General features: G+C 35.8%; 1 protein-coding gene across 7 annotated transcripts in view; it reads left to right on the top strand.

The window, feature by feature from the left end:
• Window positions 1-13,516, top strand: part of L3MBTL4 (L3MBTL histone methyl-lysine binding protein 4) — a 546,540-nt gene that overhangs the window by 516,598 nt on the left and 16,426 nt on the right. For all 7 annotated transcript variants that reach the window (XM_074202633.1, XM_074202631.1, XM_074202627.1 and 4 more), the window contains one exon: window positions 2,483-2,652. In XM_074202633.1, the coding sequence (XP_074058734.1) occupies window positions 2,483-2,652 (170 nt within the window). The remainder of the gene's footprint in view (window positions 1-2,482; window positions 2,653-13,516) is intronic.

The raw sequence follows: 13,516 nt of genomic DNA, 5'->3' as shown, positions 1-13,516 counted from the left end.
ACTTTTCAGATCACTGTATTATTTAGTTTGACTTCACTATTTTGCTTTTTACAAATGACCTCTTATAAAGTGGAAGGTCTACAAATGTTTGTAATGTTAAAACTTTGCATAACAATAAAACTTTTAAAAAGAAATAAATCATTGATTACATTCAGGCAGGCATAGTGTCCAGGACTAAAAAGATGATGTTTTTCCTATTTACTCTGTTCTAGTCAGACTGTGTCTGAAAACAGTAATATTTTCAATATTTTTCAAAGGATATCATGTGGTATTCAAAGGACAGTTAGGCTTATAAAGGCCTTTGAGATTCTGCCATATGAGAATTAGTGGAGGAAACCTTTTCATCTGGAGAAAAGGAAACGAGATTTAGTAGTGACATTACTATATTCAAGTATTTGAAATGTTGTGATGTGGAAGAGAGATTAGTTTTGTTCTACTTACCCTTGGTATTTGTGGTGAATACCAAGGACTAATACCTCTGATGTGAGAGATTGCCAAACTCTTTTCAAGGATCCTCACCCAGCTTTGGTCTTCATGTGTCATTCAACTCACACCTATGGCTCCAAGAAACTGTAGCATTTGCAACAGCCACATCCTGGTAAACTATCTCAGCAATTGGGCTAAACCAACTTGGGAATAAACCTCAGACAGCTTCATTGTTTACCGTAGGCTTCCCCTGGTGAAATGGGCAAATGAGTACAATTTATTCCATTTATTCTTATTTATTCTAATGTTGCTGAAGCAGGCATTGTGAAGCCCTTAGAACTTAGTCAGAAATGGAAGAAGCTAAGGACATCTACTGCATTCCATTACACTGTCTTGACTTTTGTACTGTCACTGGACTTCAATGACTGTGGAAGAGAGAGTTAGGCTGATGACTGTGTGCAACTCTACTTCACTTAAATGTAATTCACTCATGAGTCAAGACATATCATTGAAGGACAAACATCAACTCAGCCTTGGAGGGCAGATTAAGAGGCAATGAATGGAGCTAATAAAGAGAGCAAGGTAGACTTTTCTCTAAGCAGAGCCTTCGTTACAACATGAACTATCCAAAGATGGAATGGGCAGAAGGAGGTACAAGGGCATTGCCCCTCACTGGAGGTCTGTAAGCAAAGACTAGGGTGATCTTTTTGGCAAGTGGATGATGTAGCATATAGCATCAAGAACTGGGAGTCAGGCAGTCCAGAGTTCACGTCCTGTTTCACACTTGCCAGCTATGGAACCCTAGAGAGTTAATAAATGTAAAGCACTTTGCAAACATTAAAAGTATTATAGTGTTGGTATTAGTAAACTTGATGGTGGTGGTGTTCTTGATGTTGGTATTGGTGATACTCAGATAAGGATTGATATAAATGCCTTCTGATATCTCAGAAGAATTATAGCATACATCAGAGTCATCAGAGGAAAGCTAAGGAGAACAAAAATATGTGGGTTTTTTTAAAGCTCTATTGAGGGGGAAAAAGGGGGGAATCTATACATTTAGACCCCATATCCTCCAAATCAGAAGAGATTGTTTAACCAGTTGCTATAACTAAAAATCTTTTCCTGATGACCAACTTCTTCTGGTAGTGCTCTTTCTCAGTCCTAATGAAGCTGATTTGTGAACATCATAACAGTCACTTTGATACATGACCTTTATTTGCTTATTCCAATGACAAGTAGGTGTCTGAAAACCTAGCATCACTTTCAAATACCTTATTGGAGGATTATTATTACTATTATTATTCATTATAATAACATGATTAAATATAATAGTCATTCAGCATATCAGATTTGACCCAAAGTATATAAGGATGATGATGATAATAATAATAATAATAATAATAATAATAATAATAATAATAATAATGCTTTGTCCTTCATTCTCATTTGTCCTCTCAAAGAGGACTATGACATCAGGGAGGTGATACTTTGACAAGCACATAAATTGGATTTGAGGGAGGGGGATGCTGTGCTAAGTCATCAGCCTCACTTTCACCTCCAGAGTCATCTGGGTCCAGTGGCCAGATATGAATCAGGATGACTGAAGATGGCCCTGGATGCGAGGCAAGCAGAGTTAGGTGACTTATCCAAGGCCGCATAGCCAGTGGGTATCAAGTGTCTGAGGTTGGATTCAACCTTCCGTCTTTCTGACTCCAAGGCCAGTGCTTTTCAAAACTTTTGTATCTACCATTGCACATAGCACAGTGAACTCTGTAGACAATGAACCTAGAGTCAGAAAAACCTGAGTTCAAAATCTGGCCTCAGACACTTTCTAGCTGTGTGACTGAGCAAGTCATTTAACCTCTTTATGTCTCAATGTTTTTGTCCACAAAATGAGACTAGCACCTACCTCCTAGGGTTGTTGTGAAGATCCAATGAGATAATGATTGTGAAGTGTCTGGAATATCATAAATGATATAAATGTTAGCTATTAGAATTATTGAAATTTGTTAAGTTGAATAAATTGGTTCCACATAGCCCTACTTTTTCCCCCTAGAATACTCTACAGAAAGTACACAACAGACCCTCCACCAGTCAGTCTTCCTCTCTGCCATGTCAACTCATCCCTCTCGGGACCTTCCCCTCTGCAGGGAACAACATTGCAAGCTTCTTCCAGGTGTGGCTGATATCCAGGCAAGTGAAGTCGCCAAATGGACTGTTGATGAGGTGAGAAATCTATTTCCTTTCTTTGTTTTGAAGCTTTTCGAGGAAGAATAACTAAATTGGAACTGTGACATTTAAAATGATCTTCATATTCTTGTCCTTTGTTCTCTATAAAATAGTTTTTGCTAAGTGTATGGTTTTTTGGCTTCCAAATGAGTTTTTTTTTTTAACTTGCATTAAACCCTTGCTTCAATATGATGGGAAGGTTATGGTCAGTGCAGAAGATCTAAGTATATTAGGCATAATCCAGGAAAACTAAGGTAAGATCCCTTCCTTCTTCCTCCCTCCCGCCTCATGCAGGAATGATTTGTTGGCAGAAATTAACTGTATCTCAGTAAAATTTGAAGTTCTTATCCTCAAGGTGGCTAAGTGAACCACATTTAAAGTTTTTCAATTGTGCATGTAGACCTCCACTTTGGTGATAGATGAAGCAACATATTGTATATTCTGACCAATATTCTGATAAGTACTAAATTAGATGCTTCCAATACAGAGATAGCAACCCCAGTCAACCATGAGTCCAATATGTATTGCTGGTCAGGGAGAACCAACCAATAAATCCAGGTAATCCAATCTAAGGACATAGTGAATCAAAAAACCATGGTAATCCTAAGAACACAGTCCGATTCATGGCACAAATATTAGGAAGAACATCTAAAAAAGGAAAATAAATTTAGAAAGGGGTAGTAAATGTAGGCAAGTACCAAAGTATTTCCTTCAGAAAACTAACTGAAGTAATTTTGCATCCCTGAGCATGGATGATTGTTTGTTAATCAAGCTATAGGATGAGAGAGTTTAGCAACCCCAAACCACAGAGGGTTATAATTAGAATATCTCTTTTGGAGATGGAGAATTTTTCATAATTGTCTTTTGCCTTATTGTTGTGTGAATAAAATGTTTTAAATATTTAATGTTCTTATTAGTCTGAGTCTTTCAGGGGGCAGGAGGTGCTTGGGGGAAGCAAATTGAGAAAGACATTGAAGTTTTCAATGTTTCTCTAGTTATGAGTGCAAGACAAATGTCTATGAAAACACTATCAAAATTGCACCTCTCTCCATTTATCTGAACAAATGCTCTGTTGTTGAAGGGGGAGAAGAAAGTAAAGCATGCAAAGAAATCATGAAAGTTATTTAAAGTTAATTGTCTTGGTTTTTTCCTTTGCCTCAATTTCCCATCTTTATCTTACCCCCTCTTTATTTTGATTGCAACTGGAATAATTTAATTATAAGGTTCATAACTTTCATGACAACATATTACTGACTTAAAATTTTGCATGTAATCATGAAAAACATGAATGTTGTGTCATTTCAAGGTTTACTAATTGCTTTCTTGTACATTTTCTGATTTAATCCTTAAAGGAACCCTAAGAGGTTGGGAATAAATCAGTAATCCCATGATTTCCCTTTGGAAGTGTGTGTGTGTGTGTGTGTGTGTGTGTGTGTGTGTGTGTGTGTGTGTGGTTTGACTTGAATACAGATCTTTAAGACTTTTAAGGCCAATTCTCTATTTTTTTTCCATTACAGATTTTTTTAATTTATTTTGAGTTTTACAATTTTCCCCCCTAATCTTACTTCCCTCCCCCCACCCCACCCCCACAGAAGGCAATTTGTCAGTCTTTATATTGTTTCCATGGTATACATTGATCCAAATTGAGTATGATGAGAGAGAAATCATATCCTTAAGGAAGAAATATAAAGTTTAAGAGATAACAAGATCAGACAATAAGATATCAGGTTTTTTTTCCTAAATTAAAGGAAATAGTCCTTGGACTTTGTTCAAACTCCATGGCTCTTTAACTGGCTACAGATGGTACTCTCCTTTGCAGATAGCCCAAAATTGTCCCTGACTGTTGCACTGATGGAATGAGCGAGTCCTTCAAGGTTGATAATCACCCCCATGTTGCTGTTAGGGTGTACAGTGTTTTTCTGATTCTGCTCATCTCACTCAGCATCAGTTCATGCAAATCCCTCCAGGTTTCCCTGAATTCCCATCCCTCCTGCTTTCTAATAGAACAGTAGTGTTCCATGACATACATATACCACAGTTTGCTAAGCCATGCCCCAATTGAAGTACATTTACTTGATTTTCAATTCTTTGCCACCACAAACAGGGCTGCTATGAATATTTTTGTACAAGTGATGTTTTTGCCCTTTTTTCATAATCTTTTCAGGGTATAGACCCAGTAGTGGTATTGCTGAATCAAAGGTCATTCACATTTTTGTTGCCCTTTGGGCATAGTTCCAAATTTCTCTCCAGAAAGGTTGGATGAGTTCACAGTTCCACCAACAATGTAATAGTGTCCCAGATTTCCCACAACCCTTCCAACAATGATCATTATCCTTTCTGGTCATATTGGCCAGTCTGAGAGGTATGAGGTGGTACCTCAGAGAAGCTTTAATTTGCATTTCTCTAATAAGTAATGATTTAGAGCAATTTTTCATATGACTATAGATTGCTTTGATCTCCTCATCTGTAAATTGCCTTTGCATATCCTTTGACCAATTTGTCAGTTGGGGAATGGCTTTTTTTAAAAAAAAAACATGGCTCAGTTCTCTATATATTTTAGAAATGAGTCATTCGTCAGAAACATTAGTTGTAAAGATTGTTTCCCAGTTTACTACATTTCTTTTGATCTTGATTACAGTAGTTTTGTCTGTGCAAAAGCTTTTTTTAATTTAATGTAATTGAAATTATCTAGTTTGTTTTTAGTGATGTTCTCCATCTCTTCCTTAGTCATAAACTGCTTCCCTTTCCATAGATCTGACAGGTAACCTAGTCCTTGATCTCTTCTCTATTTATTAAACCATTATCACCAAACTTTAAGTGACCTGTCTAAGATCACCCAGCGAGTAAATGTATTTAAAGCCTAAATTTAAAATCACTTTTCTGGTTACACGAATAGTTTTCTTTCTATTACCCTAAGCTTCCTTCCAACACAAATGTAAAAGCACATGGAAGGACTTCAGGTTTTCTCTTTTTCTAGAATCTTGCTTACTGCAACATGTAACTCTTTCCTGAATCAAAGCAAGTGCATACTCTTAGAGAGGAAGTGTTTGCCTAATAGTATCTTATTGCTCCAATAAAATTGATTCATTTCTTAACCCTAAATTCCTCTCTCATATTCTCTCACCTTGACTTTGCAGAATTATGGGATTAAGACTAAAAGGATTTTGCAAAGATCACGCCCTCTGCCCTCTCATCATACAGAAGAGCTTATAATATATAATGTACATAATATATAATTAATATATAATATGAGTGCTTGTGACCGCACTAGACTGCCAAAGATCAGGTCTAACTTTAGAATTATTGCTAATATTCATCATCACTAGCATTGCCCAAGTGGCAATGCCATTCAGTTGACTTAAGTGCTTACTATGGACCAGGCATTATGCTAAGCTAAAAATACAAAGAAAAAAACCAAAAAGTTTCCTTTTCCTAGAGGAAGGCCTTCTGTTGGGGAGACAGTATGCAAATAGATGCAAACCAAATACCCAAAGAATTACAATTAAGGAAACTTTCCTCCATTTAGTACTGTATTTCACCATGCTACTTTACAAATATTTCATTTAATCTTTTTAAATTTATATTTCATTTTATTTTTCTGATTACATGTTACGAAAGTTTTTCAACATTCATCCACATGCATATTTTATGTTACTCAATTTTCCTCCACTCTTCTCCCCTCAGCAGCGAACAGTCTATGTAATGTTCATTACATAGTACATGTACATTTGATTTTAGCATGTTTAGATATTAATTTTTTCTGTATGAGGAATTAGGACTAAGGGAAAAGAAAGAAAACCTTGGAAAAACATAAGAGAACATAAGAGAAATTTTTAAAAGTGAATATAGTGTACATTCAGATTCTGTAATTTTGATTTTTTTTTCCTTTATCTGGATGTGGATAGCATTGTGCATAGCAGGTCTCCCAGAGTTGTCCTAGCTCTCTGAACTACTGAGAGTAGCTGCATCCATCAAAGCTCATCAACTCATAATTTTGTTGTTAATATGTACATACTTCTCTTGATTTCTACTCCTTTCACTTAACATTAGTTCATGTAATTCTTTCTATGCTTCTCTAGAGTTTAACCATTCTTGGTTTCTTATAGAATAATGGTACTCAATAACATTCATATACCATAACTCGTTCAGCTATTCCCCTCGATTTCTTCTTTACTCTACAAATAGAGCCACTATAAATATTTTGGAATATGTGAGCACTTTAACATTTTTATGATTTCTTTTTTTATATTGTCCATGTCAGATATCCCAAAATTGTGCCTGATTGTTGCCCTGTTGGAATGAGCAAGTACATTAAGATTGATCGTCAACCCCATATTGCTTTTAGGGTATACAATGTTTTTCTGGTTCTGCTCATCTCGCTCAGCTTCAGTTCATGCATATCCTTCCAGGCTTCCCTGAATTCTCCTCCCTCCTCCCTCCTGGTTTCTAAGAGAACAATGGTATTCCAACACACACACACACACACACACACACAAACATATCACAATTTATTGAACTATTCCCCAATTGATGGACATTCACTCAATTTCCAATTCTTTGCCACCACAAACAGCTGCTGTGAATATTTTTGTAAAGGTGATATTTTTTTACCCTTTTTCATAATCTCTTAAGGGTATAGACCCAGTAATGGTATTGCTGGATCAAAGGGTGTACACATTTTTGTTGTCTTTTGGGCATAATTCCAAATTGCTCTCCAGAAACGCTGGATGAGTTCACAGCTCCACCAACAATGCATTAGTGTCCCAGATTTCCCACTTCTCTTCCAACATTGATCATTGTCCTTTCTGGTCATCTTGGCCAGTCTGAGAGGTGCGAGGTGATAACTTAGAGATGTTTTAATTTGCATTTCTCTAATAATTAGTTATTTAGAGCAGTTTTTCATAAAACTATGGATAACTGATTTCCTCATCTGTACATTGCCTTTGCATATCCTTTGACCATTTGTCAATTGGTGAGTGGCTTATCTTTTTTTTCCCCCAAGGCAAATGGAGTTAAGTGACTTGCCCAAGGCCACACAGCTAGGTAATTATTAAGTGTCTGAGGCCAGATTTGAACTCAGGCACTCCTGACTCCAGGGCCGGTGCTCTAGTCACTGTGCCACCTAGCCACCCCTGTCTTGTTTTTGTTTTTTAATTTGACTCAGTTCTCTGTATATTTTAGAAATGAGAAATTTGTCAGAAATACTAGCTGTAAAAATTGTTTCCCAATTTACTACATTTCTTATGATCTTGGTAACAGTGGTTTTGTCTGTGTAAAAACTTTTTAATTTAATGTAATCAAAATTGTCTAGTTTATTTTTAATGGTATTCTCCATCTCTTCCTTGATCATAACTACTTCCCTTTCCATAGATCTGACAGGTAAACTATTCCTTGATCTCCTACTTTACTTATAATACTGTTTTTTATGTCTAGATCCATTTTGATTTTATCTTGGAATGGGGTGTGAGGTATTGATTGGTCTAATCCAAGTTTCTGCCATAATAACTTCCAATTTTCCCCAATAGCTGGACTCTTTGGGTTTATCAAACAGAAGATTACTATAATCAGTTCCTACTATTACACCTAGACTATTCCACTGATCCACTACTCAGTTTCTCAGCCCATACCAGACAGTTTTGATGACTGATGCTTTATCATATAATTTTAGATCTGATAGAGATAAACCACTTTCTTTAGCACTTTTTTTTTCATTAAATCCCTGGAGATTCTTGATTTTTTATTTCTCCATATGAATTTACTTACAATTTTTTCTAATTCATTAAAGTAATTTTTTGGTTTTGTGATTGCAACTTGGATCAATGTATACCATGGAAGCAATGTAAAGATTAACAGACTACCTTCTGTGGGGGGTGGGGGGAGGGAAGCAAGAATAGGGGAAAAATTGTAAAACTCAAAATGAATAAAATCTTGGAATTTTGATTGGTAGGGCACTAAACAAGTAGTTCAATTTTGGTAGAATTGTCATTTTTATTATATTTGCTCAGCCTGTCCATGAGCAGTTGATATTTGCCCAGTTATTTAAATCTGATTTTGTGTGAGAAGTGTTTTGTAATTGTTTTCAAAATGTTTCTGAGTCTGCCTTGACAGGTAGACTCCCAGGTATTTTATACTGTCTGAAGTTACTTTGAATGGGATTTCTCTTTCTAGCTCTTTCTGCTGCATCTTGCTAGTCATATATAGAAATGTTGAGGATTTATGAGGGTTTATTTTATATCCTGCAACCATGCTAAAGTTTATAATTATTTCTAGTAGTTTTTTAGATGAGTTTTTGGGATTCATTAGGTTTACTATCATGTCATCTGCAAAGAGTGAGACTTTTGTCTCTTCCTTCCCTATTCTAATTCCTGTAATTTCTTTTTCTTCTCTAATTGCTGAAGCTAACATTTCTGATACAATATTGGATAGTAGTGGTAATAATGGGCATCCTTGTTTCACCCCTGATCTTATTGGGAATGCCTCTAGCCTATCCTCATTGAATATAATGCTTGTTGATTGTTTCAGATAGATACTGCTTATAATTCTAAGGAACAATCCATTTATTCCTACACTCTCTCTAGTGTTTTTAGTAGGAATGGGTGTTGTATTTTGTCAAAAGCTTTTTTAGCATCTATTGATATAATCATTTTTATGATTTCTTCTGGATATAGACCAAGTTGGATCAAATGGTTTGAAGAGCTTTATTGTTCTTTGGACATAGTTCCAGATTGCTCTCCAGAACAGTTGGATTAGTTCACAACTCCACCAACAGTGCATTAATGTCCCAATCTTCCCACAACTCTCCAGAATTGATAATTTTTCCTTTTTTGACATCTTAGCCAATCTGATAGATGTGAGGTAGTACTTCATAGCTGTTTTGATTTGCATTTCCCTAATCAGCAATTATTTGAATCAGTAATGATTTTTTCATTTGCTTAATATAGCTTTAATTTCTTCATTTGAAAACTTCATGTTCATATGCTTTAACCATTAATCAACTGAGGAATGACTTGTAACCTTATAAATTTGATTCAGTTCTCTACATATTTTAGAAATGAGATTTTTATCAGCATCCCTAACTGTGAAAATTGTTTCCTACCTTTGTTTTCCTTCTAATATTGGCAGCATTGGTTTTATTAGTGCAAAAATTTTTTCATTTAATATAGTCAAAATCATCCATGTTGCCATTTATAATGTACTCTTATTTTTTTGTTTGATCATAAATTTCTCCCCATTCCATAGATCTGATAGAGTAGTTCTTGATCTATTAATAGGTCTATGTATCACCTTTTATGTCTAATTTCCGTACCCATTTTCACCTTATTTTTGGTATAAGTGTGATTTGTGAGTCTATGCCTAGCTCTTGCCATACTGTTTTCCAGTTTTTCATCTCATTTAATTTTGACAACAACCCTGGGAAGGCAGTTGCTATTGTATCCCTGATTTACCATTGAGGAACCAAAGACAAAAGAGTTGCAGTGATTTGCTAATAGATGATACTGGTCACATTTGAGCCCAGGTCCTCCTCAGTTTAGACCCAACCATTTATCCTCTATACTAAATAGTCAGCAAGGGGAGAGCATTGGCTCAGTATGGGGCCTGGATGGAGTGGGGAGGAAGAGGGGAATCTTCTACAGGAGGCATTACTTAAGCTAAGTACTAATCTGTTTAAAGGATCCCAGAAGTTCTAAAAAAATGATGATTTTAGGGCAGAGGTGAGGAAGCTTTTTTCCTGCCAAGGCCCCAAAACTTAAAAATTATCTTGCTATATATTTGGTCAGGCATTTGATTAATTCATCCCTAGAAAGCTCCTCAATTTATTGAATTTTGAATCTCACCTTTGCTTTCCTCTGCAGCACCAGACCAATGATTTCTCTGGCCTTATACTGCCCAAGGGCTGGACTTCAGGGATGGAGAGTTCCCACTGAGCAAGGGCAAGGTTGTTGGTCTGATGGTAGAGCAGACCATAGAGGGTGAATTAATCAGAGTGAAGTGTGCAGGATGCCTGGGTTAACTGAAAGGAGATGTGCAAGAGATATTGTGGTAAAAAAGAAAAGGATATAATGTTAAGTGCAAAACAGAAAAAAAAACAGTCACTTCACATCAGTTTGCCATTAAATTTTGAATTTAATCAAGATCAATTAAACTATACATTGCTCCAAATTTTCCTCTGAGCAAGATATGAGGATTCTTACTGAAAACAGTCTCTTAGTCTACTATTTCTACTTGGAGGTTGGAGAATGTATTTTTTTTCCTTTTTACTGAGCATGGAAAAAAACTGAGTTCAAGGTAACCTAATATTACAAGGAAAGAGTAGATCCAAATCACTTTATCAGTCATCAAACACTTTTGAGCACTTACATCGCACAGGGGAGAATAGGGAAACCTACTATCTTGTCCCTTCCACTTTAGTTGATTATATCTTCACATGCTTATCCTCGAGTGGCTTTTGAGAGATGTATTACTGGGTCCAGTGTTCTATAAGACTAGGCTGATCAAATTTATGCTTTTCTGTGCACCCCCCAGCTTTTTCTTTTATACTTGAAATAACATCTAGCAAGGAAGTTGGTAAGACTAGGTGGTACCGTGAATGGACTTGGAATCAGAAAGACTTATCAGATACTTATAGACTATATGACCCTAGGCAAGTCACTTAATCTTGTTTGCCTCAGTTTCCTCATCTGTAAAATGATCTGAAGAAGGGAATGGCAAATTTGTGTGTATGTGTGTATATTAATAATAATAGTAGTAATGATGATGATTAATATGATGGAAGTTTGCAGAATGCTTTTATGTTATTTTATTTGGTCCTCACAATAATCCTGTGAGGTAGGAGCTATTTTTTTTCAATTTCTACAGATGGGGAAACTGAGGAAAACAGAAGTTAGATGATTTGCCCGGAATTATACTACGAGTTAATTGCCTGAGACAGGATTTGAACTCAGTTGTTCTTGACTCCACACTATTTACTACATCACTTAGCTGCCCCCAGACCTAGAATCAAAAGGTCTGGCTCCACATTTAAGATATGCTATTAACTAGTTGTATGTCTTTGGACAAGTCACTTGATTTCCTCTGATTGACCTCATTTTCCTCATCTGTAAAATGTAAGCATTGAACTAAATTATATTTATGCAACTAGAAAGTTCTCTTTGTTTCTGATGAGAAAAGTAGCTGTAGATGCTATATGAAGCAGGCAAATACTGATAATTGTATTCTTGAGCCTGGCTTTGTATCATCATAGATTTTTACATTCTTCTTCCCTGGAGCTCTTTCTCCTGATTGATAATTCCCTACTTCATTTCTTGAGGAGCCCCAACTGTGCTATCTCTGGTCTCAATTTGGCTCGCTTTCTGTACTTTTCTACTTGCTAGTTAGTCATTCCCATTCCCCCACCCTAATCCCCCAGAAATATAATCTGATACCCTGCTCTCTTTATTGAGACTTCTTCACCTTTCATAAGTGATGCCAACAATGCTCACATCACTCCCAATTAACTTTGCTCTCCCTTTTTGCCTGCTGCTTTTTTGCTGTTTGACAGCTGCCTTCTCCCCATTAATGTACCATTCCCTTTACATCTAACTTCCTCTTTTTATGAATTATCTTCCCCCATTAGAATATAAGCTCCATAGGGTAGGGACCATCTTATTTGCTTGTATCCAAAATGCTTAGTACATTGTCTGGAGCATAATAAACACTCAAAAATGCTCTATTTTTAGTTGGTTTTACTATTTTTAAAAAGTGACAAGTTAAATAGTAATACAAAATTCTTTTATTAATTTTTTTAAAAGCATTCAACTTATTAACCCGAATACTAATGAGTTTCATGCATTATTATAAATCTTCAGACAGAACTATTATTTTAATTTAGTACCCTTTGATGAAAATCCCATGGTTGGAATGGACTTCTGGGGTTATTTGGTCCAATCCATTCCCTAGGCTTTTAGTTATGTAGCTTAAATTTGAAAGGAAATTTAGCATGATAGATATATGATAAGTCAATATGGAAAGGAAATCCTAAATTTAAACCCCACTTCTGCCACCCAATGTCTGGGCAATCTAGGACAAATCACTTTCAACCTCTCTATGTCCCAGGCAAATCCCTGACTGTACTTTTTTAAATAAAGAAAATAATATTTTATTTTTTTTTGAATTACATATAAAGACTAATTTTGACATTCATTTAAAAATTTTTGATTTCTGTATTTTCTCCCTTCAATTTGATATAGGTTATATATGTGCAATCATATAAAATATATTTTCATATTAGTCTTGAGTTGATAGGCATCCCCTAAATTTCCAATTCTTTGCTACCACAAAAAGAACTGTTATAGATATTTTTATATATAAGTAGATCCTTTTTCCCTTTTTAAAAAATTTCTTTGGGACCCAGACCTAGTAGTGGTACCTCTGTATCAAAGGGTATGCACAGTTTGATTGTTCTTTGGGCATAGTTCTGAACTACTCTCCATGATGGTTGGCTCAATTCATAATTCTACCAGCACAATATTAATGTCCCAATTTTCCTTTCCTGTCATTGATCAATTTGATAGGTATGAGGTGGTACCTCAGAGTTGTTTTAATTTGCATTTCTCTAATCAGCAGTGGTTTAGAACATATTTTCACATGATAACTTTTTATCTTTTTTTAACTTTTATGTATCTTTGATTTTTTTTTTATCTGAAAACTGCCTGTTCATATCCTTTGACCATTGGGGAATGACTTTTATCTTAAGACCATAAATTGTAGAAGTGTTCTTAGAACACTCCATACCAGGGGCAGCTAGGTGGATAGTGGATAGACCACTGGCCTTGGAGTCAGGAGGACCGGAATTCAAATCCAGCCTCAGTCACTTAATAATTGC

The sequence above is a fragment of the Macrotis lagotis genome, chromosome X (assembly GCF_037893015.1).
Source record: "Macrotis lagotis isolate mMagLag1 chromosome X, bilby.v1.9.chrom.fasta, whole genome shotgun sequence".
In the NCBI taxonomy this organism is placed as follows: domain Eukaryota; kingdom Metazoa; phylum Chordata; class Mammalia; order Peramelemorphia; family Peramelidae; genus Macrotis; species Macrotis lagotis.
This window is presented reverse-complemented; position numbering and strand designations above follow the sequence as displayed.